The sequence below is a fragment of the Sceloporus undulatus genome, chromosome 1 (assembly GCF_019175285.1).
Source record: "Sceloporus undulatus isolate JIND9_A2432 ecotype Alabama chromosome 1, SceUnd_v1.1, whole genome shotgun sequence".
Taxonomy (NCBI): domain Eukaryota; kingdom Metazoa; phylum Chordata; class Lepidosauria; order Squamata; family Phrynosomatidae; genus Sceloporus; species Sceloporus undulatus.
Genome location: NC_056522.1, coordinates 14253790 through 14278560, shown reverse-complemented (window position 1 = coordinate 14278560; position 24771 = coordinate 14253790). Strand labels below are relative to the sequence as shown.

At 42.4% G+C, this 24771-nt stretch overlaps 1 protein-coding gene across 4 annotated transcripts in view; it reads right to left on the bottom strand.

The window, feature by feature from the left end:
* Positions 1 to 24771, bottom strand: part of EFEMP1 (EGF containing fibulin extracellular matrix protein 1) — a 92857-nt gene that overhangs the window by 46062 nt on the left and 22024 nt on the right. For all 4 annotated transcript variants that reach the window (XM_042476883.1, XM_042476874.1, XM_042476865.1 and 1 more), the window contains 2 exons: positions 21393 to 21441; positions 19987 to 20238 (listed from right to left, as the gene is read on the bottom strand). In XM_042476883.1, coding sequence (XP_042332817.1) covers positions 19987 to 20238; positions 21393 to 21441 — 301 coding nt within the window. The remainder of the gene's footprint in view (positions 1 to 19986; positions 20239 to 21392; positions 21442 to 24771) is intronic.

The window sequence follows — 24771 nt, the reverse complement described above, 5'->3', positions numbered from 1 at the left end:
GAATTTAAGTCTCCGGGACCAGATGAACTCCATCCAAGGGTATTAAAAGAACTGGCAAATGTAATATCGGAGCCATTGGCAATAATCTTTGAAAACTCCTGGAAAACAGGAGAGATCCCAGCAGACTGGCTGAGGGCAAACGTTGTCCCCATCTTCAAAAAGGGGAAAAAAGAGGATCCCAACAATTATTGTCCAGTTAGTCTGACATCAGTACTAGGAAAGATTCTGGAGCAGATCATTAAACAGAGAGTCTGTGAACATCTAGAAGGCAATGCCATAATCACAAAAAGTCAACATGGGTTTCAGAGAAACAAGTCATGCCAGACAAACCTGATCTCTTTCTTTGATAAAATTACCAGCTTGGTAGATGAAGGGAATGATGTGGATATAGTATATCTTGATTTCAGTAAGGCCTTTGACAAAGTTCCCCATGACATTCTTGCAAACAAGCTTGTAAAATGTGGGCTAGACAAAGGAACTGTTAAATGGATCTGTAACTGGTTGACCGGCCGAACCCAAAGGGTGCTCAACAATGGCTCCTTTTCATCCTGGAGAAAAGTGACCAGTGGGGTCCCACAGGGCTCTGTCCTGGGCCCAGTGCTATTCAACATCTTTATCAATGACTTGGATGACAGAATTGGAAGCATACTTATCAAATTTGCAGATGATACCAAATTAGGGGGAATAGCTAATACCCCAGAGGACAGGATCAAGATTCAAAATGACCTGAATAGACTAGAAAGCTGGGCCAAAGCTAACAAAATGAAATTCAACACGGAGAAATGTAAGGTACTGTATTGCACTTAGGGCGGAAAAATAAAATGCACAGATATAGGATGGGTGACACCTGGCTGAATGAAACTACGTGTGAAAGGGATCTACGAGTCCAAGTAGACCACAAGTTGAACATGAGTGAACAGTGTGATGCGGCAGCTAAAAAGGCCAATGCTATTTTAGGCTGCATCAATAGAAGTATAGTGTCTAGATCAAGAGAAGTAATAGTGCCACTGTATTCTGCTCTGGTCAGGCCCCACCTAGAATATTGTGTCCAGTTCTGGGCGCCACAATTCAGAAAGGACATTGAGAAACTGGAGCGTGTCCAAAGGAGGGCGACAAAAATGGTGAAAGGTCTGGAAACCATGCCCTATGAGGAACGACTTAGGGAGCTGGGGATGTTTAGCCTGGAGAAAAGAAGGTTAAGAGGTGATATGATCGCCCTGTTACATATTTGAAGGGATGTCATATTGAAGAGGGAGCAAGCTTGTTTTCTGCTGCTCCAGAGAACAGGACCCGGAACAATGGATGCAAGCTGCAGGAAAAGAGATTCCACCTGAACATTAGGAGGAACTTCCTGACAGTTAGGGCTGTTCGACAATGGAATGCACTCCCTCGGAGGGTGATAGAGTCTCCTTCCTTGGAGGTCTTTAAACAGAGGCTGGATGGCCATCTGTCAGGGATGCTTTGATTTAGATTTCCTGCATGGCAGGGGGTTGGACTGGATGGCCCTAGTGGTCTCTTCCAACTCTATGATTCTATGAGAAGCGTCTTTAACCTTGATTTAAAGCAGCTACAGTCAGAGTGGCACAGGGCAATCGACAATGTGATTCCCATCATCATTCACAAAGGTGTAGCCACAGAACAGTGTGTGAGGGTACTGCTCCTCAAATGAGAATTCTGCCCCCCCCCCCCCCAAATTTTCCTCCAGTCCTCAAATTTCTAGCGTTATGGAGAGTGAGACACTCAAAACAGTTGACACCTACGACTGTTGTATTTGATGTGTTTGCATTCCTTTGGTCACCTTGCCTGCCCCTTTTCTTTGGTTTTTCCAAAGTCTCAACTGAAATTTTAAGTTATTCCAATGCTAGAAATCTGGGGACAGAAGAAACATTTTTAGGCCATTTTGCTGTCTTATGGGCCTTTACGTAGACCCCTCCCTTCTGATCCCTCTGTCTCTAAAACCCATAAAACTCGTAATGGAAAATCACACCTTCAGCATTTTTGTGTGTATGTGCTTGCATGTGCATATGTGCAACTTGCTTCTAAACGTAACCTCCCCTACCTTTTGGTGGAGAGCAGAAAAATGCCTAGTTGGTTTATACTTAAGAGGCAAATTTAAACCTTCCAAATTTCACTCATGAAAACTGAGATACTGAAAACTGCTGTGGCCAAACAACATCAGAGTGTGGTCAATACGTCAAAAGTCTCCCAAGTTATGAATGAGGAAGAGCACACAAGCTAGGAAAGGCTGCAGCAGTTTATTTTGCCTGAATTTTCTGGTGGGTCTGATTTGCCATTCTGGTGACTGATTTTTTGGGGAGGTGGTTGGAAGGAGTATTGGGTCAAGAGGACTATGTGCGGGCCATGTGATGCTGCATGTGGCCTGCAGGCAACACTTTGCCTAACCCCTCTCTAAACCATACACTATAAATCAACATTTCATCTGTCCATGGGCATGTAATAGAGGACACCCCCTTTTTGGTCTGTTTGTGTGTGTGTGTGTGCATTTTCTTTGAATACGCCAGACCACTGGATCTAAAAAAGTTCAGATGATAATTTATGGTAACCAGGAAAATTGTGCAACAGTTATTTACAAAGTGGAACATTCCTGCTGCAGAACATACTCATATTCCTGGTATTTTTCAGATGAAACCAACATGATCTTATAAGTGCTTATAAATAATACAGCCCAAATAGAGGCCGAATTGTCAACACTTTTACAAAACTGAATACAGAGACCAGCTTGCATGCTGATCTGATCTGATACTTTCTTCAAAGTTGCAAACAAATCAGTCTTTTCTGTTGTGTGTATGTACAGTATGTACCTTCAAGCTGTCTGTCAACTTGTAGACCCCCATGAATGTTATTGGGTTTTCTAAGGCAAGGAATATTCAGAGGTGGTTTTGCCAGTCCCGTCCTTTGAAATGTAGCCCACAGCACCTGGGATTCATTGGTAGTCTTACTCCCAAGTATTAACTGGCCTTGGCCCCACTTATTTTCCAAGATTGAATGGGATCTGATGCTTTTAGGGTATTTAGGCCATTCTCTTGTATTGAGCTCTCTGTTTTTCTGATAGGTAAAGTTCTATGGAAGCATTTCAGGATCTGTCTGTTTTGCAAGGTTTCTGGAGATTTGGGATACCTTTTGTAAAGAACTGAATACCAACAAGCATAGATCTCCAAACAAGGGGAAAATTGGATGTATCAGGAAGCATCAGAGGTGCATTTACTGCAACAACAATAATAAATAATTTCTGTCCTGCCTTTCACCCAACACTAGGGCTCAAGGGGGCATACAATTAAAAAGATATTAAAAAATTAAAACATACAAAAATTAATATTAAAATATTAAACTATTGTTGTAGCTGGATCCTCTGAGACTTCTAAGAAATATCAACCATGGTCTCCAAATCCCTCAGTCAGTTGCTGCATGCTCACATCCCTTCAGTGGATATATGAAATAGGGATTTTTTTTTTTTTTGCCTTCCCCCCATGCACCACTTCACATTTATTTTCAATGACTTTTCATTTGGCATTTGAAAGCCCCTTTTCTCAGTTTAGTTGGGACTCTTTGCAGTTTTTTCTTCTTCTCATCACTCTAAATCATTTATTGTCCTCTGCAAATGTGACTGCATCATTATATGCCCCTAGTTCCAGGCGGTTCTCCATCAGGAAAGTCTCCATGCTTCAACTGGGTAGATACATATTTCACTTTTTCCTGTGAGAGTGTTATAATAATAATAATAAAAGCTTTATTTCTAGCCCGCCTTTCCAGAGATCAAGGCGGGTTACAATGGTGGATTTTGCAATTGAACAACATACAATTTACAATAAAAACATTGTCAGAAATTTACAATTACATTATATAAAACATTATATAAAACAACAACAATAACAATTCCAAGCTAGCAGCAATTGTAACAACGGTGAGGGGGAGAGGGATCACAACAGGGCTATTGGGGGTATGCCTGTTTGAAAAGATACGTTTTCAGCCCTTTTTAAAATTGGGCTAGGGAGGGGGTCGAGCGGAGCTCGTCGGGGATTGAGTTCCAGAGCTTAGGGGCCGAGGTGGAAAAGGCCCTTTGTGTAGTGATGGTTCGTCTAGCATCTGGAACTCTTAGGAGATGTTTATCACCCGATCTGAGAGTGCGGGGTGGATTATATGGAGAGAGGCGGTCCTCTAAGTACCCTGGGCCCAAGCCATTTAGGGCTTTATAGGTGATAACCAACACCTTGTATTGTGCCCGGAAGCGAATAGGCAGTCAATGTAGATCTTTAAGTACCGGTGTTATATGACTGGCCCTGGAAGATCCAGTGACCAGCCTTGCTGCCATATTCTGAACCAGTTGAAGCTTCCGGGTTTGGTACAAGGGTTGCCCCATGTAAAGCGCATTGCAGAAATCCAAACGAGAGGTTACCAGAGCGTGTACCACTGTTTCAAGGTCCCCCCGGCCCAAGTAGGGTCGCAGCTGGCGTATCAACTGAAGCTGATAACAGGTACTCCTGACCGTTGCATCCACCTGAGATGTAAGGTGAAGCGACGATTCCAGGAGCACCCCCAGACTGCGAACAGAGTCCTTCAGGGGAAGCGTGACCCCGTCTAGGACAGGTGGACAAATCTCCAAACCTGGACCGGGGGAACCTATCACAAGTACTTCCGTTTTCTCTGCATTCAGTCTGAGTCTGTTTTCCCTCATCCAGCCCATTACCGAGTCCAGACAAGCATCAAGAGGAGAGATGCCATCCCTGGTCACTGCATCAGTCGGAGACACAGAGAAATATATTTGTGTGTCATCAGCGTACTGATAACACTGCGCCCCGTGTCTCCGGATGATCTGTTATGTATGCAGTTCTGTTATCAGGGGGGTTTCTTGGCAAGATTTGTTCACAGGAGGTTTGCCATTGCCTTTCCCTGAGGCTGAGAGCATGTGACTTGCCCAAGGTCACCCAGTGGGTTTCATGACCAAGCAGGAAATCTAACCCTGGTCTCCAGAGTCATAGTCCAACACTCAAACCACTGTGACATTCTACCCAGCAGACACTAGCAAATGCCAAATGCTTCAGCCTTTCTTGGCCTATGTATTTTTCCTCATTAATGACTTTTGCCGTCTTGACTGACCACACGTGTCTTGGTGAAATGTTGGACACTATGCAATTGCCTTCACATATTTGTGTGAAGGAGGCTTTACAATTGCTTCCCCAACTGATTACTATACAGTTATTGTTTGATATTTTCAGACATGGGAAACTGCAAGCTGACTCAAAATTAACTGAGATAAGGCAGAGATGATGTTAATGACTAGCGGTGGTTTGGTCTCTTATTGGACCTAGTCACTATAACCAATGCCTTGTAGCTGCAGGAACAGCCTACAGTTCAACCACATAGATGAAGCTATCACATAGAATCAGAGAATCCTAAAGTTGGAAGGGACCAAGTCTCTTACCATGCAGGTATACATAACTAAAGCACTCCTGAAAGACACCCATAGAATTTCTGTTTAATGACCTCCCAAGACAGAGTCCACCATGCTTCAAAGCAGTTCATTCCACTGTCAAAAGTTCTTATAGTAAGGACGTTCTTCCTAATGTTTAGATGGAATCTCTTTTCTTATCATTTAAATCCATTGCTTTGTGTTGTAATCTCTAGTGCAGAAGTAAACAAACTTGCTCCACCTTCTACATGACATCTCTTCAGATGTTTAATGAAAGCTATCACGTTGTTGTTGTTGTTGTTTTGTGTGCTTTCAAGCCATTTCCAACTTACAGAGACCATAAGATGAACCTATAATGAGATTTTCTTGACAAGTTTTTTCAGAAGGGGTTTGTCATTGCCATCCTCTAAGGCTGTGTGACTTGCCCAAGGTCACCCAGTGGGTTTACATGACCAAGCCAGGATTTGAACTCTGGTCTCCAGAATCACAGCCCAATTGCTGACTCTCATGTTAGCTCTCTTTTTTTTCTTCTGAAAGCTAAACATGATTGAATAGACTCTTTTTATTGTTTTATTCATCCATATCCTATCTTTTTCCCCAGTACTGGGACCTCAGGCGGCTTAGTTGCCAAGACAAGAATGGCATGAGGGTCAGGTCTACATGCAGATTAAAGCTTTTCTTTTATTAGTTGTTTTGAGCCTCTGAAATAGTCAATCACAAAATGACAACAGAGTTGTGATTTTTGCGTGTTGACTGAATAGCAACAAAGCCAGAAACATTTTTTAAACAAGCCTCAGATGACTTGCTGATCCCAACTGAACAAATTTCACCCTACAACTTGCATGTTTGTACATGAAATACACTAATGAGTTTGAAATTTACATTTCATCACTGTGGAGAACTGACTAATTTGTTTTGATAGATAAGGAATGCCAGGAACTTAAATTAAATTAATTTTTTTTTTGGTTGTGATGGTGAGAAATGGTTTTTCTCACCAGTTATACAGAAATATAGGGGAATGGATTTACTTGCTTCCAGCTGGGGGGAAAGAATCCAAGTTGTGGCCAAACAAATATAGCTGGACCTGTATGAATACAGAGTTAGGAAAAAAACTCAACAGTCTCATGCTGCATTCCAACAAAACATATAAATATAGGGCCCATTCTAGATTTGTCTCTCTCCCCCCCCCCCCATTGTGGTAATACACTCCTACATTGCATGGTGGAAGAATCTAGCAACTGTGTTCTAGGGAGCCACTATATTTTAATTTTGTGAATTATGGGAAATAAAAAGGGTGCTCCAGGATGCTGACACTCTTCAGAGAGAGAGGTAAGCTGGATAGGTGTCAGTGGAAGCCACTGATAAGATACTGGGATCTGGCAGTAGCCCACAGATTTTCATGTACTCATACTGGACCTGATCCCAAGCTTTGAAAAATTAGTTGGCTACAGGTCCGACAACCCTAAAGCCATAATGGTCAAGTTATTCCCTCCCTCCCTATTTATTTATTTAATATCCTATCTTTTTTCCAAATATGGTACTCAAGGCACCTTACACTCTAGGTTAAAAGAGAAAACAGTTAAAACAATATATGGTATAATTAAAAACAAAAAACTTATGAAATACTAATCTCAGAAATCCCCACAGCCTGCATTGTGAAGTTACTTCCCCTCCCCCCGATCCCAACTCCCAAAACCCATCCATCATGGCCACATCCATGATGGCTGGGGAGGGTGGGTGCCGAAAGAAATAGTCCTAAAATAACTTTTCCAGGTTCTCACTCACACTCACTCACTCACTCACTGACTCACAAAGGCACAATCTGGGAGACTGCTCAGGTATAATGTTTAACTTGGCTCTTATGTGGTGAATCTTTTTGAGGAATTTCCACACATTTTTCTATAATTCCTGCTACAAACTTGTAAGGAACATAAAGCTTATTTATGTGCAGACAGGATGGCCCAAGTGAACAGCAATGGTTATCATACAGTGCATTGACACAGTGATGGCTTATGCCATCTGTGACCTACCATCACTATCAGCCACCTGATTTGGTCCACCAGGACAACATCCTGTGCTTGTTGCCTACCTGGAGCTGCAAAAACTGGAGTGTGTGGGTTATCAAGCACCACCTGGCATACCATGCCTGGGCAGCTGTGTTCAGCCTCATAAGTCAGACATTTGTGTAGGCTTGTTCTTGTTCCTTTTGTTTCTGATGCTCAAGGGTGAGTGCCATTGCCTATGCAACCAAAACGATACCACCCACACATAAGAGAGAGGCACCAGCAGGCTCGAGGCAACTCCACTATTTGCCAGAATACAAAACCTCAGAGTTCTCAGGAAGGATTAAAGTTGTCACCCCTTTCCATGATCTACAAACCAGCCTTAACATGTGGATTTGAAACATGTCAGGGGAAGGTCTGGATCTCCCTCAGCAACTAGTTGTCTGGCTCCTTGGGCCAAGCATTAAGAAGTACAGGTTAAGTATACTTATCCAGAATTCCAAAATCTGAAATACTCTCAAATCCAAAGGTTTTTGAGATACAACACAGATAGTGTAATACATATTTGTACTGTATTTGTGAGGCTGGCGAGAGATGTGGCTGGTGAGAGCCGCAATGATCCATAGAAGGCTCAATGGGCAGAATCCTTGCTTTTCACCTTTTTATAGATCTGCAGTCTCTCCAGCCTCTTTATGTTTTATCTATGTCTGTCTGCCTGCCTGCCTGCCTATCCAGGTATTCCAAAATCCTAAAAGATAAAAAATACAGAACACTTCTTGTCTCAAGCATTTTAGATATAAGGGTACACAACCTGTATGCATTTTCAGCTTTGAGGCTTAAGCCAGCAATGCCTTTCCCACAAAACAGATCAGTTTTATATTAGCTTAAAAGTCATGGGATCTCATGCTCTCTAACACTGCAAAGGTAAAAACCAGGACATGTCTGGTCAACCAACATCAGAGTGTGGTCAAGGTGGTAAAGGTTATTAGTGAAGAACACGCAAGTTGGGAGAAGCTGTAGTTTGTTTTTTCCTGCATCTATAGGGAAGGACAAGATCCCACCCCTTCCTCTCCACTCTCTCCTGCTGGGTTAATTGAGAGCAAACTATTTGTGCACTTTGAACTTAGTTTGCAGCAACTAAGAAGAGGAAAAGGGGAAAATGTGGGAGAAGAGAGAAGCCGGTACATGATGCACACAGATGAAAAAGCAGGGCCACACAGGTTTAATTGGGACTGTCCCTACCAAATCAGGTCATTTGGAGGGTATGCGATCATAAAGCCTTTAGACAGAAAGGTTTTCTTTTTTGACCCACAAATCCCAGAATCCCCTAGTCAGCATGGCCACTGGGAGGACTCTGGGAAATAAAGTTAGAAAACAGTAACCTTTCAGTCTCTGAAATGCCCTCACTTAGCAATTGTCCCTTCTGCCCTTACTCTGTTAACAGATCTCTAGCTTCCATTTTGGGAGGAAAGACCTTGAAAGTTCTCAAGAACACTTGAACCTCTTAATACTACAATTTCCCAAAGTAAGTGTCAAACACATGCAGCTTTCCTTTCCTGAGCTTTAAAGTAAAGCATTTTTGCTGTCTAATTACATGTAATAAAAACGCTTATCTCCCCACTATACTTATAAACAAGGAAAACCACTTTTACCATGGTTTGAGATCAACAACATGGCAGCACAAAACCCCCCGCAAAAATGTTAATTGGTGTAGAAGCTATTTTATAATCACCACATGGAAGCCAAGCTGCCCAATTGCTCTATAATTTGCAAATCCCTTTTGTATTTTTAGTTCAGTCAACACACATTGAGTAAGGTAGAGCGGAACTCTTCAAGATACATCAGGCTTCTTCAATATACCTTCCTGAGTATGCACATCATAATTTTATACTTATCCATTCTGATTACTAGGACACATAATTTTGAAAGAAGGAGAATTGAGATGGAAAACCTCATCGTAGATTTCAACTATGAGAAACATATTCTGAAAGCAATGGCTTACAAAGAGCCTACAATCTTGTCACTGGCAAACCCTCCAAGTCTTTGGCTGCTATAATGTCCTGGGTTAATTCCATTAATTGCCACACTTTGCTTGCTCACTTCCCACATTCCAAGTAATTCAGATGAATTTGTCACTCCACTGTATTCTAGTGTTTTCTGTGTTGTCTCTAATGTCTCCAAAGGCGTAATTTTTATGAAATAACACAATGGAAGCACAATGTTCTTTAACAGGGACAAGTAGAATGCTACCAAAGCTTTCAAGAACTTTTATGTCTTCAATTAAAAGTTTCCCATTGGTAGGTCCTGCCTGTTTAATTGTTTCCTGCTGAGCATGACTAGAGAATTACTGATGAGTAGCCTGAATATTGCCCTTTGAATAATCTCGCTAAGCTCACACCCAAGAGTAGCCGTGTTGGCCATATAGCAAATCCAATAACACCAGAAATCCACCAAACAGAGATACCTTTATTGAGACAAACAAAATGCACAATATACTGTTGCAAGCTTTCAAAGCTCCACTGGCTTTTTCTGTTTGGTTTTCCTGTGTGGTTTTTAACACCTTGTCTGCTGAAGAAGCCAATGGAGCTTCAAAAGCTTGCAATGTGTATATTGTAAAATTTGGATTAAATACTTGGTTTGAATAAGTTGCATTAGAGCTGTAATGAATGAGTATATTTTGGAAGCTTCCTGGCGGCAGTCTCTGTTCCTATCCATGTTTGATCCCAGGTATGAGAATTCTTTTACTATTTCTATTTCCCCATTGTCTAGGGATGCCATATCCCGGCGGCCCCCAGGACAATCCCGCTTTTGGGGGGCCCCGCCTGCCCCGGCCCGGGTCCCCCCCAATCCCGGCCTTTGTCCCAGCCTCCAGGCCAGGCCCCCTCATGTGGCCATTGCCGCGGCCGCTAATGCAGCTGGCCGGCCACCCACCTCCTCCTCCTCAGCTGCGCCGCCCTCCTCCTTGGCCGCACCACCCTCCTCCTCCTCGGCAGCACCGCCCTCCTCCTACCGGGCAGCGCGCAGCATTGCCTGGGCCGGCAGAGCACATGCTCGTCCTGTTTGCGCACCCGCGTGCGGGGCTAGGAAACAGGAGCTCGTCCCCTTTGGCCAGCCAGCCAAAGGGAACAAGCTCCTGTTTTGTAGTCCTGTGCGCCATTGTTTTTAAAATGTTAGCTAGTGAACAACATTCATATGAATATATCTTCATCTCTACCTCTCCAGGCCAATATTTCCAGGGTATTAGCAATGTTAATTTTTGTTTGTTTGTTACCATCAGGAGTAAGGCTTACAACACTGATGTAGACTCTGGAGACTCTTTTCCTCTTTTATTGTTTGTATAAATAGTTTATTTTGACATCTGTTTCTTCGGTGTGTATTGTTTTAGTGAACGAAAACTCCTGGAGCCAAATTCCACTTTTGATTCATAAACACTTGCCTAAGACAAGCCAATGCGGGATTCAAACAAACGTCAGCAAACCCATCTTCCAAAACTCAAGTAATTCATTATTTTCCTTCTCTGGCTTAAACCGAAGAAGAAGAAGAAGAAGAAGAAGAAGAAGAAGAAGAAGTCCTCCCCACATAATTATATTAAATAGTGGTTAAGTGGATATAATTAAGATGAGCTGTATTAAATCATTGCAGATCCCTTCTCAGTATTCATACAAACAGTGCCAACCTCATTTACTGACAAACAAGTCATTCTCAAATTATGTTAGCATTAATGGATGCTGTTATAAGTTTATTTTATGAATCAGAGCTTAAACACTTTTGATGGAATTGTTACGATGAAAAAGAAAACACTGCCAAAACCACCACTGATTTCTACAGACCTCAAACTTTTTTCTCAATAATATGACTCATTAGGCCCAAACTGAATGGATTTTTTTACCAGAAGATCAGGAACAAAGGGGTGATGATACACACAATATAGGGCAGATGAACTGCTAAGCTGAGCACAAGCATACTAGCCATGTGGCTTGTCCCATTGGAAGCTTGGTAAACCTGTTTATTTGCCTACTTGTCTAGGACAGCAAAAATAGTACTACTTCTGGTTCATCTATTATGCACTAAAGGGAAGATGTGCAACAAATTTTTGCAGGATATCTTCACTGCCAATACCCTCTAGCAAGAGTGTTCTTGGCCAAGGTTCCAGCTTGCCTTTGAGATACTATAAGAAATGTATGCCATCATAATTTTTCTAGTCTCTTAAGGTGCCACAGGAGTCTTTTGCTGGAAGCCCACTGTAGCACTGCGCTGGAATAACTACAAGCATATTTCAGTTAATGAAGCTGATGTGTTCCTGGGCATTACTTAAGAGAAATGTTTGTACCAGAGATCGAAAGAACATGGAAAGAACAGGGAGAGTTCCCTGCACTACAACAAAGAACAGTTTTATTCAAAACTAACAATATGCACATGTGAAAGAAAAAAAACCAGGTTAGGTAAGCCTAGACAAAAACATTTTGAACTTTCTAGAGACCACTTGAAGGCTGCTCCTAAAATGCACCCAGGGATTACTTTTACTTTCACCAGCCTTCACTTTCCTTATGATTTTTCTTTTGGTGGTCAAATTTATAGATCCATGCTTTTTAACATGCTGGGGTAGCTGGGAAAACAGGCTTATATTGTTAACTGCCTTTGAGTTGGCCTTGACTTATGGCAACCCTATGAATGAGATATCTCCAAGACTCCCTGTCCTCAACTGCAGAGTCAGGCCCGTGGCCTCCCCAGATGAGTCTATCTATTTGGCATGTGCTCTTCCTCTCTTTCTACTGCCTGCTACCTTTCCAAGGATTATTGTCTTTTCTAATGGGTTATGCCTTCTCATGATATGCCCAAATAACAGCCTCAATTCGACCATTTTGGCTTCCAAGGAGAGTTCAGGCTTGATTTGTTCTAGGTCCCATCTGTTTGTCATTTTGGCTATCCACAGTATCCTCAGCACTCTTCTCCAGCACCACATCTCAAATGAGTTGATTTTGTTTTTGTCTGCTTTCTTCACTGACACGCTCTCACATCCATGCTTGGTGATGGAGAATACCTTGTTTCAGCAATTCTCACTTTAGTTTTCAGTGTCGTATCTTTGCACTTGAGGATCTTGTCTAGTTCTTTAATAGCTGCCCTTCCCAGTCCCAGTTCTCTTCTGATTTTTTTCACTGCAGTCTCCGTTCTGATCAACATATTTCAAACAGACCAACTAATTTCCAGCAGATTTGGTGCACTTTGAGCTTTTAGAAACCAAAAGCAAGAACCTGCTTTATACCAGATCAAATGAATTGTTCATCTGTTTGTCTGCTCTGCCAACTCTTAGCCATAGAGCTCCTTTCGATTGGAGATGGTTGGAGTTAACCTGAGACCTTTTGCATGCGAAGTATAAGCTGTCCAAACAACCTTGGTTGTCTTCTGATTGGACAAGAAGGTGATAGGTGGTATGAAATGGTGTGGGTGGTATTGAGAACCAGCCTGGAGATCATCAACTCTGTGTGTGTGTGTGTGTGTGTGTATGCGCGTGTACATGTGTGTGTGTGTATACACACACATATACATATATGCTGCTTTTACACATTTGTTATTTTAAATTTATTTCAAAGTAAACATACAATACATACGTACTGTATTATTGTTGTTTTGTTCCTTTAAGTCATTTCCCACTTATGGCAACCCTAAGATGAACCTATCATGGGGTTTCCTGGGGCTAAGAGTATGTGACTCACCCAAGATCACCCAGTGGCTTTCCATGGCTGAGCAGGAACCGAACCCTGATCTCCAAAGTCCAATGTTCAAACCACTGTGCCATGCTGGCTTTCTATCTATAATGTACACACACATACCCCCTTCCCCCACCAGAATACTGCTAAAAACTAGGGAACACCGTGTCAGATATATTGGATTATGCCAGTGGTTCCCAAACTTTGGTCCTCCAGATGTTTTGGACTTCAGTTTCCAGAAGTTCCAAACTGGTTAACAGCACGGAATTCTGGGAGCTGAAGTCCAAAACATCCGGAGGACCAAGATTTGGGAATCACTGGACTATGCTATTCTGATATAATCTAGTTATCTAGTCAATGGCCTTACTGTATCTCTACTGCAACTCTATTAGATTTTATATTTTTTATAAAACAGGCATGATTTGTAACGCCTTGATTTACTTTCCATCAACTTTAGACCTGGACTTGTGCCTTCCCCTTTTAGACACAGGCTAGAGCCAACAGCTCCCTTAGGAAAAATGATGTTGTTCGCACTAACAATCTTTCAGTGCCATTGACTAAGTACACAGATTTTATCAGAACAGCATCCTGGAATATGGTGAGTCAGAAAGACAAAAGAATTCTTGGATACTGAGGCCAACATTCAAATGTTCTTCCCAACTCACTGAATCAAACGGGAACTTGGTTTAAGTCAACATTTCTGTAAATTCCCTGGATTCAGTGGATCTATTCTACTTGGATTTAGGTGCAGTTTGGGGGAGAGAGGAAGATTTTTGAATGATCATGGTAGCTGCAGAAAGTACAGCAAAGTAAGCCAGTGTTTTAGACCAGACCTCCAATCCTAGTGCTCTCCTTATATGTTAGAAAACAATTCCCAAAGGGAAGTGCTGGAAGTTGTAGTCCAACACGTCTGGAAGGCACCAGGTTAAAGAAAATTTAGAGAAGAGCATAGCTTCCAACTGTCCTGATTTGGCAGGGACAGTCACAATTAGTCTTCTGTTGTCCTACATTTTAAACCTTAAAAAATGTCCCAGTCTCTCTCTCTCTCTCTCTCCTCTCACTTTCCCACTTTGTCCTCAGCTTACTTCAGTTGCTGAAAACTGAGCTGAAATATGGAAGTAGTTGCAGTCAATTAGTTCTTCCCTGTAGCCTCAGGCAAAAGAAAACTTCTACAGCTGCTCCTAGTTTTCTGTTCATCTTCAATTAATAACTTTTGCCATCTTGACCAAACTCTGATGTTGCTTGGCCACGTGTGTCCTAGTTTGTGAAATGTCTGTGTAACGCTGAAGGGTATGATAGTGTCATACTAAAAGATTTGTATTGCGTAGGTTTTTAAAAATTATTTTTTCCAATGTACTAATGGGCTACAGCTCTGGAGACTAAGGTGCGGTACAAACTGCCAACAAGCGGCATACCAACACCAGCATTAGGGTTAGGTTTGGCGGCTGCGGCTTCCCTCCAGCAGAGAAACCGCCACCATGAGCCTGGACCTTCAAGAAGGTATGTATCGGGCCTAAGGTTTGATTTCCCACTCAGCCATGAAACCCACTGGGTGACCTTGGGCAAGTCACATGCTCTCAGGGGAAAGCAATGGCAAACCTCCTCTGAACAAATCTACCAAGCAAACCGAATTATAGGTTTGCCTTAGGGTTGCCATAAGTTGGAAATGACCTGAAGGAACACAGCAACCACAATATTCTAAGCTACATTACATGTTTCCTGGGATAAACTCTACCTTCTGGGTTATTTTGTATGCAGAAATTGCTATGGCTGATGCCTAATGCAGGCAAAGATTATTACATCATATATCAAAATTGAGTGTCTTTGTCTTATTAAACCCTTGTTCCCACCTGTAAGTGAGACTTTTCTGCATTGTCATGAACTGATTGGAAGAAAGATGGGATAGAGATGAAATGAGTATTTCTCTGATCACATGTGTACACAATTTTACCATTTTCAGATTTGCATTCCTTGAAATGAGGATAATATTGTGTTGATTTGAAAAAATCCTACATTCTTGACAGCTGTAAACTCAATACTGTTTCACTGTCCATGAAGCAATTTTGAAAATTATGACTTATTTCATTATTTATTTATATCTTAAATATTAATTTTTTATATTTAATCTTTTTTCTGATTTCTAACCCTATATTGTTAATGCCCTGTTTTTACATCTACTAGTTTCTATAATCATAACAACTCAACCTGCTCTTTTGCTTTACCACTGGTTTAAGCATTGGAATACTACTCTGGAGATCAGAGTTTGATCCCCAGTCAGCCATGGAAACCCATTGGGTGACCTTGGATGAATCACTCTCAGCCCCAGATAACGCATGACAAGTTCACCTTAAGGTTGCCATAGGATGGAAATGACTTGAAGTCACAAAGCAACAACAACCTCTGATATAATTTCTTCTCTCCGGCTTCTCATCTACCCTAAATAAAAAACAGCAACAGAAGTTCTAATCTCCCCTAAATCAAAATCAGCCGCCTTGAATGCCATTTTGGGAGGAAGGCGGGATATAAATACCACAAAAATGAATGAATGAATAAATAAATAAGCAAGTAAGCATGCAAAGGGTTGTGGTGCAATAGTAGAGCACATGCATTGTGTGTAGAAGGTTTTGGATTCTATCCTAGGGACTTCAGGACTGAAAAATATTGCAACCTGGAAACCCACTGCTAGTCAGTGTAGGTCAGGGGTTGGCAACCTTTTTGAGCCGGGGGCCGGGTTGCTGTCCCTCAGACAACTGGGGGGCCGAAGGGGGGCGGGAGCTTCCACCCTCTGGGCGCGGGGCCGCATGCTGGGGGTGGAGCTTCCACCCTCTGGGGGCGGGGCTGTGTGCCGGGGGCGGAGCTTCCGCCCTCTGGGGCGGGGCTTTCTCTGCTCCCTTTCCCAACCTCCCGCTGTCTGAGAGACAGCTAGAAAGGGGGGGATTGGGAGAGGGGGTGACAGGCGCGCGCCTGCTCCTCCTGCCCTTCTGTGGCCCCCAGCTGCCTCTCAGAACCAGTAAGGGCCCGTGAGGGGCAGGAGCAACAGGCGCGCGGCCCCTGCTCCTGTCCTCGGGGCTTTGCCAGGCCTGAGGTATCCTCCAAAGGACACCTCAGGGCTGCCAAAGCCCTGCGGGGAGGAGGAGGCGTGTGCCTGCCCTCTCCTCCTTGGCCCCTTCCTTTGGCCGAACGGGCTCCAAGGAGCCCTTTTGGCCGAAGGGGATGGCCGAAACCACTCTCATTGTTAAAGCAGACCTTTTCGCATTGAAAGCACTGAAAATACAGAGAAATGCACTTTGGAAAGTCACACTGTCTCACCTTCAGAAAGACTGCATGTCCCACAAACTGACATATCATCATCACTACCACTCTCATTGTAAAAGCAGACCTTTTAGCATTGAAAGCACTGAAAATACACAAAAATGCACTTTGGAAAGTCACACTGTCTCACCTGCAGAAAGACGGCATGTCTTCATCTTCCTCCTCCTCCTCCTGCTCCTTCCTTCCTCCTTCTTCCTCCTCTTCTTCATCCTTCCCTCCCTCCCTCCTCCTCCTGCTCCTTCCTTCCTTCCTTCCTTCCTTCCTTCCTTCCTTCCTCCTCCTCTTCTTCATCCTTCCTCCTCCTTCCCTCCCTCCTGCTCCTTCCTTCCTTCCTCCTTCTTCCTCCTCTTCTTCATCTTTCCTCCTCCCTCCCTCCCTCCTCCTCCTTCCTTCCTCCTTCTTCCCCAGCGCTTCCCCCCCCGGAAGGCCAGAGGCCGTCTCAGGGGGCGGAGGAAAGGAGCGCTTCGGCGGCCCCATCGCTTTCCCTGCCCCCTTGGGAGGCCAGAGGCCGTCCCAAGGGGCGGGGGAAAGGAGCGCTCCGGTGGCCCCATCGCTTCCCCCGCCCCCTTGGGAGGCCAGAGGCCATCCCAGGGGGCGGGGGAAAGGAGCGCTTTGGAGGCCCCAGCGCTTCCCCCGCCCCCTTGGGAGGCCAGAGGCTGTCCCAGGGGGCGGGGGAAAGGAGCGCTCCGGCGGCCCCAATCGGCGGCAATCGGCGGCAGGGTCAGCCTGGGGCTGCTCCTATGGTGCCCGCGGGCCGGATCCGGCCCGCGGCCCATAGGTTGCCGATGCCTGGTGTAGGTAATAGAGTGCTCAATGGACCAATGGCCTCACTCAATATAAGGCTAGGGTTTCCAGATCTCCAATTTTCATGGGTACAAATTTTCTTATTTTGGTGGGCCCATCTCCAGGCAATAAGACAGAACTGTACATAAAGTTCCACTTTATCTAGCAGTGTAACACATTGCGACAATTTGCAAGGTTTATTGGAATTGTTGCTTCAGCTTGCCAAGCTCTTCCAGGGTGTCTGTGTATTTACTCAACTAGTTTCTACCTTCCCACTCAACCAGCCTGGTTTCAGGGCTCACCCTCCTCTCTGCTGTTCATCTTTTTTTTTTAGCTAGAAGGAAAATAGGCTACAGGAAAATACTTTCTGTGTATGTATGTTTGTTTGAATGGCAAGCTGTGAGCAACTGTGGTTGGAACTTAGAAACATAGACTCCTATAGGTGAACGATACCATAAGTGCCATCCAATCCAAGTACTATGCAGAAACAAAGAATCAAAGCATTCCTGACAGATGGCCATTCCTGACAAACAGCCTCTGTTTAAAAGTCTCCAAAGTACAAGACTCCATCAATCCAAGGCAGCGTATTAAATTGTTGAACAATTCTTACATTTGAATGCATAACACTTACTGAAATCACCAGGGGGCATCCTAGATCTCAAATTTCAGCCTAGAAATCTCAGAAGCTGGGATGATCTGAACTGGCAACCCAATAGAAGGTAATTTTCTAGGCCTACCATCTTTAACCCTTCTGCTCATTCAATGGAAGCTATCCTATTCTTTCACAATCATCCCATTCAATGATGATGCAGAAATACTTATGTTGAGCTATCATCATTTTTAAAAGGGCTACACAAAGGAAATTCCCACTAGGTTGTGCTGTACAATGACACTGCACCACACTATTCTAAAAGACTACTATCTTTCCTCCCTCACAAACTGCCTTCCAGTCTTATCTGTAATATAGTACACATTTTTTCAAGTGCTTTTTTAAAAGCATGTCGGCCTACAGTAAGTGGGGCTGAATGCATTTCTTCTTTTCCTACTTTCTCGCCTTGTGAGCATAATTACAGCATTATTGGACCAAGTTAGCCACTCTGTTGGCCTGCCAGATGCTTAAACAAGACACTAAAGTAATATTCCTGCACAACAGCAGTTAGTTTCCTCCTGCTCCAAGTAGCATCCAAGAGTATTGCCTTTGAACCTGGAGGTCCCATGTGGCCAGTAGCAACTGATAAACATCACTGATAAAGCCAACGAACCCATTGGATATCACCTCTGTTCTTGGAAGCTAATTCCATATTGAATCTACTACTAAATCAATACTACCTCTTCTGGTGTTAGAAATCTTCCGTATCGCCCCAATGTCTTAACCTAATAGTTGAAAAGACATGATAGGCAGAAAATGACCACAAATTGCAAATGTCCTGTTACACATCTTTTGATGTTATTCAGTTGGTTTATGTTACTCTCTCTTTCTCTCTCTCTCTTACCTGTAACATTTTTAATGAAATAAAATCTAGAAGGTAGGACTCTCCTATATCTGTCTTGCCCACTCTTTTTCTTGTTTATCAAAACAACATCACCATCCAAGAAGCAAAATGGAGGTAGTATAATTGATATCAACTCCCTTAGGCTGGCATGCAAACTAGTCACAGGCAGTGGCATCACTAAGGTTGGCATTACCCAGTGTAGTAATTCATGGTAAGTCATGGTGTCACCCCATAGGCCTCCCTCTCCATTCACCTGCTCCCAACTCAGGGCAGGAATAGGCTCTGGCAGCCATGATGCAATATTTCAGTTCAGTTGTGTCATTGCACTGGCAGCCAAAGTGCCGAGTAGAAGCAGCATTACACTGGTTTATTTTCTTTTTCTGCTCACAAAAGTGGAAGGGCTTTGATGGTGGCTGAATAGAAAGGAGGAGCAGATGGCATCTGGGCACATGACCTATCATTCATTGCCCGTCTAGTTGATTGCTTGGGGATGTTTTTATCCTAGTTCGATATTGGTTGTAAATGTGAGAAGTCCTTGAACCCTGAAAATTTCTTTTTTATAGACAATATTTTTAGTGTCAACCCCTCCCCCGATGGTGTCACCCAGTGCAATGTACACCCCCTGCACCCGCCTAGTGATGCCACTAGTCACAGGTCAGGATTCACCTGTTGAATCAATCTTCTTAATTTTATAATGATGAATAGCAGCCACCCCCAACCTGGTGACCACATGATGGCTTGAATTAGAGGCCCAGCCAGCATAGCCCATGATGACTGGAAATCATCATGGAGTTCATCTGGAGGGCTCCAAGCTGGGGAAAGCTGCCATGAGTATTTTCAGTTGAAAATAAATAAATGAATTATAAGTTTGGAGAAGAGGAGGTTCTGAGCCATTGGTTCTGAGCCCCCTCTTCTCGAAACTTGTACAGTGGACCCTTGTTATACGCTGGGGTTTGGTTCCAAGCTCCCCCGTGTATAACAAAATCCGTGTATGCTCAAGTCCCATTAAATATAATGACAAAGCAAAATGGTGTTCCTTATAAAAAATGAAAAATCAAGGTAAATGTATACTTCTTTGGGACATTTTCAAACCGTGTATGCTTGAATCTGTGTATAAAAAATCCGTGTATAAGAAGGGCTGACTGTAATCACATTTTTCTGCAGAACACCCAGGCTTCCTTAAACAGTTTGTGGTGCCCAACATTCAGCATTTCTTACCCCAGCGGGAGGTAAAGTTATCTGTAAAAGGACTCTCTTACCTTGGCATGTAGTGTGATCAGTTGCTTCGTACCCAGGTGCACATGGTATCCGTGATGCTGTGTTATCTGGAGGAGTTCGCCGAATGATGAGATTACCATTTCGGCCACTAGTGGTTTCAGGTGCTGTTTCTTCTTGACCATTATTCACAATGATCTGAGCTGTTCTGGGTAGACATAGGTATCCTCCAAAGTGGTTCACACATTTCATCCCACCTTTACATGCATCAGGCACAATTTCGCATTCATCAATATCTGTGGTTAGTGACAAGAAGAGATGGGCATCACAAAGGGAACTTTCTAGGTATTCTATAATTATATGTAGTCTTTAGCAAACTGAACATGTAACATTCAGCAATGATTTCGAACTGTATTATATTTCTTATAGAGATGCTTCTGTTTCTGAACAGGGAACATGGAGCCTAATGTCAAAATGTAAGGCATATACAGTAATACAGTATGTAATTAACTGTGATTTAATATTTACTTATCAGTTACATTTATTTCTTGCCTCTCTTCCAGTCATATCAAGGAACAGTACATGGTTCTCCTATTCTGCATTTTATTCTCACAGCAATCCTGTGAGGTAGGTTGGGCTGAGAGAGTTTCATAGATCAGAGGGGACCTGGATTCCCCAAATTCCAGTGTGCAATAAAGTGACAATACTACAGGAAATACAGTAACAATTTTTAAAAATCACTTTTACCATTCTTATGCCACCCTCTGTCTATTTGTTGTTGAAGACAATTTTTCTCAATGTAAGAACTGGGAAACCAAAAAATCACATCATTTGCAAGATTCTTTTATAGGACAATAATGTAAGACAGGGCTCAAATGAAACAACAACTGGGTAATGTCTTAGTTTCATGCTTTAATTTTTTCTAGGTTTTGCATTTTATATCCCATCTTGAGTAAATGATGAAGAAAACCTGACACAATAGGTACACAATTCAAGGAATGCACTCCATGATGATTTCATTTTTACAGATTAGTTTCAATGTATTTATTTTATTAATAAAAATAGAGGTAACCTAGATGCACCTGGTTCTCATGTCAGTCTTGGAATGCCATCTTAACTTGACAGCTAGAAAACTAATGTATGTACATGTATTTATTGGAAAACTGTAAATTTTGTATTTAATTTTGCTAAGTTTCAATACAAATTAAAATGGAAAAGAAAATAATCTGTGTACACCTGAGGAGTTAGCTGTAGTGTTCAGTTCTCCAATAAGTACATCTGTCTCTAACGCTGAAGATCAACATAAACATCAAAAAAGAATTTCAAGTCGTGGTGGTGGGGGACTATGGAAGGAATTCCATTATGCAGATAGGCCTCCCTTTAGTTCAGACTTAGGGATGTCTGGCAGATATAAATACATTAATGCACAATTTTCATTGGCATACCATACCTTTGCATCGCTGCATGACAGGATCCCATTCATAACCATCCGTGCATTGCTGCATGTCAAACAAATAAAACAGAGTAAATTAATCAAATCTTCATGACCAAAATGCTTCACAGGTCAATGTTATCTCCAGTCATCACATGCATATACTGCTGCTGTGGAGGGCTGACCCTAGTTTCACAGTGAGATACTGGTGTTTTTTCCAAATAAGAGAGCACTATTTAAATTAGTTTTCTCAGTGCTGACCTATCATCACTGCTGGCATCCTGAGTTTGAGCTTTAGGCCCTTTGGACAGCTCTAAAGATCTGACTGCTTCCTGCTTTTGGTGGGATATTGTTAGTTACACTACTATGAATCTTTAATTATGTTATCTGAAGGAGACAATTATTCTACGAAGCCTACATTAAACTGGTCATAAAAATGTTGCCCAAACAAATTTAGTATTTATGTCAATTTAAATGTAAAGATCTATCATTAAATACTAAAATCAGAATTGTCCAGGCCATAGTATTTCCGATTTCTATTTATGGATGTAAAAGCTAAACAGTGAAGACAACTGATGGGGGGGGGGGTCGATTCATTTGAAATGTGGTGCTGGAGGAGAGTTTTACAGATACCATGGACTGATAAAAAAAAACATAAATGGGTCCTACAGCAAATCAGGTGTAAACACTTTGGAGAAGTCAGGATGAATAAACTGAGTTATTGTACTTTGGAAACATTATGAGATGATGTGAAACACTGGAAAGGATGATAATGCTTGGTAAAGTCAGTAGGAAAAGAGAAAAACTGCATAACAGGTGGAGTGATTCAGCTATGAGTTTGTGAGACCTAAGCAGGGCAGAATGACCAGGGCAGGGCAGTGATGGTCTTGGAGATTTCTCATTCATAGCATCAGAATCACAGAGTTGGAAGAGACCACAAGGACCATCCAATCCAATCTCCTGCCATGCAAGACTACACAATCAAAGCATTCTCTACAGATGACCATCCAGCCTTTGTTTAAAAAACTCCAAAGAAGAAGGCTACCACACACCAAGGCAGCACATTCCACTGTCGAATGGCTCCTACCATTCGCAAGTTTTTCCTAATGTTTAGGTGGACTCTCTTTTTCAGTAGTTTGAATCCATAGCTCCATGTCCTAGTCTTCAGAGCAGCAGAAAACAAGCTTGCTTCATCTTGAGTATGGCATCCTTTCAGATTAAATATCTGAATCATGTCACCTCTTAACCCTCTCTTCCCCAGGCTAAGCATACCCAGCTCTATAAGCTACTCCTCATAGGCTATGGTTTCTAGACCTTTCCCCATTTTGGTCAACCTCCTCTGGAAACATGCCAGCTTGTCAATATCCTTGAACTGTGATGCCCAGGACTGGACACAGTTCAGGTGAAGTCACTAGGGATGAGCTGGAGATTTGCACATAGCCTTCTCCTCTTGCCTGGAGCTGAAGTGATCAATTTGGAGAATGCTTGGATCCTCAGGGCTGACTGCCCTCTTTACAATTATATAGTTCCATGTTATTCTTCCTACTGCAATATAACTGTCATGGCTTTCTAAACAATGAACCTTGGGAAATGTGATTCTGCAAAGCTGTCTGAGGCTTGCAACATTTGAGAAGGCAGCTATAGATGCAAAACTAGCATGCAGGTCAAGAACAGTTCTAACTGACTTTCTGCCCAATGTATTAGAACTGAAGATGTAGAGAAGAAGGAGCATTTAGGGAGAAGATTCTCTCATTGGCAGTCTGAAAATATATCCCAGCAAGAGATAAGTCACAGAAAGGGGCATTTTGACATTCCAGATGTAACATCCAATTAGCATCCCTGCCTCTAAAAGATGAATATTCCAGTTAAATAACTAACAATCTGCTTATCACTATGATTTTATATTTCTTTATGACTTCATGCTCTACAATCCCACCATTAGTGGGATTTCTCATGTAGACCTGTACAATTTTCAGGAGAGGGCTTTCTGTCTGTCTCATCACCCTTTCAGACTTGTCAGATGAGGAAGACTTCAGTTTTTAACTATTTTGGTCAGAGGGACCTTTAATGAAGTATACTGTTGTGTTTTCCTAATGCTCTGAATGCCATTTATTTATTTATTTATTTAAGCCACCTTGACTGCTAATTTTGAGGAAAAGGTAGGGTATAAACAAAGTCTTAATTTTTAAAATTAATGTTTTAATGGGATTGCTTAATTTCTTTCTTTTAAAAAAAATACATTATATATAGTTTTAGCTATATTTTTTCAACTTCTATTGCAAGCTGCCTTGGCTCCCATATTAGAGAAAGGTGGGATGCTCATTATTTAATTAAATAAATAGCTGAATCTCTGTATAACACTTCCCACATCTGAGGAAGGGGACTACAGTATAGGTAATAAAAACTCTTGCTGTAATAAATGTGTTATTGTTTAAGGTACCACAAAAGACTCTTTGTTAGTTTTGCTGCAATATACTAAAACAACTGTCCTTTTGGAAATTCCTTCTTTTTGTGCCCTTAAATCTACAGCTTCACGTGATTTGTGTCATTCTGCCCTTTGTATCATCTGCTGGTGACTCTTTTGTCCTTCTGGTTCTCTACAAAGAATAAGTTGTCCATCTAGCAAGGGAAGAGCATTTGATGCCCTTTGCAAAAAACATCATCAGCTGGGACACAAATGCATGAGTGAAACCCCTGTACTAAGTACAGAGTTTTCATAGCACAATCCAGGGGGAAGTGGGGTGGGGGAAAGAAAACTTTTAATGAATAAGCCAGCTTGTTGCTGTGAGTCAAATTCACTCTATTATAATTTGCTGGGCACTGTGGAGTTTATGTACATTATGGCCCTGCCTACCAGCTAATGTTTCACATGTGGCCAAGCAACCATCAGAGTATGGTCAAGAAAAGGTAAAAAGAAATTGATGAGGAACATCAGCCAAACTAGGAGAGGCTGAGCAGTTTGCTTTTGCCTGAGCTTATTGGGAAGGGCACAACTCCACCCCTCCTCTTCAGTCAACTGAGTTCAAATTACTTTTGTACAGTCGAAGGCTTTCATTCTCTGAAGATGCCAGCCACAGGTGCTGCTGAAACGTCAGGAATAAACTTTTCCAGAACATGGCCACATACTGTAGTCCAAAACCCCTCACAAAGAACTAGTTTTGTACAGTCGGCCCTCCACATTTGTGCCTTTGACGTTTGCGGATTTGATTAATATGTTCTCTCTAGGAATCTCGAGGTCCTCCAGAGACATTCTGGCAGATTCTAACCACAAGGTTCTGCTGGAGGACCTAGAGATTTCTAGAGAGGTGTTCTCTCAAGTTTAAAAAGGGCTGTTTTTTTTATTTGCAGTTTTTCCAGTTTCATGGGGGACCTGTGCCCCTAACCCCAGTGAATGTAG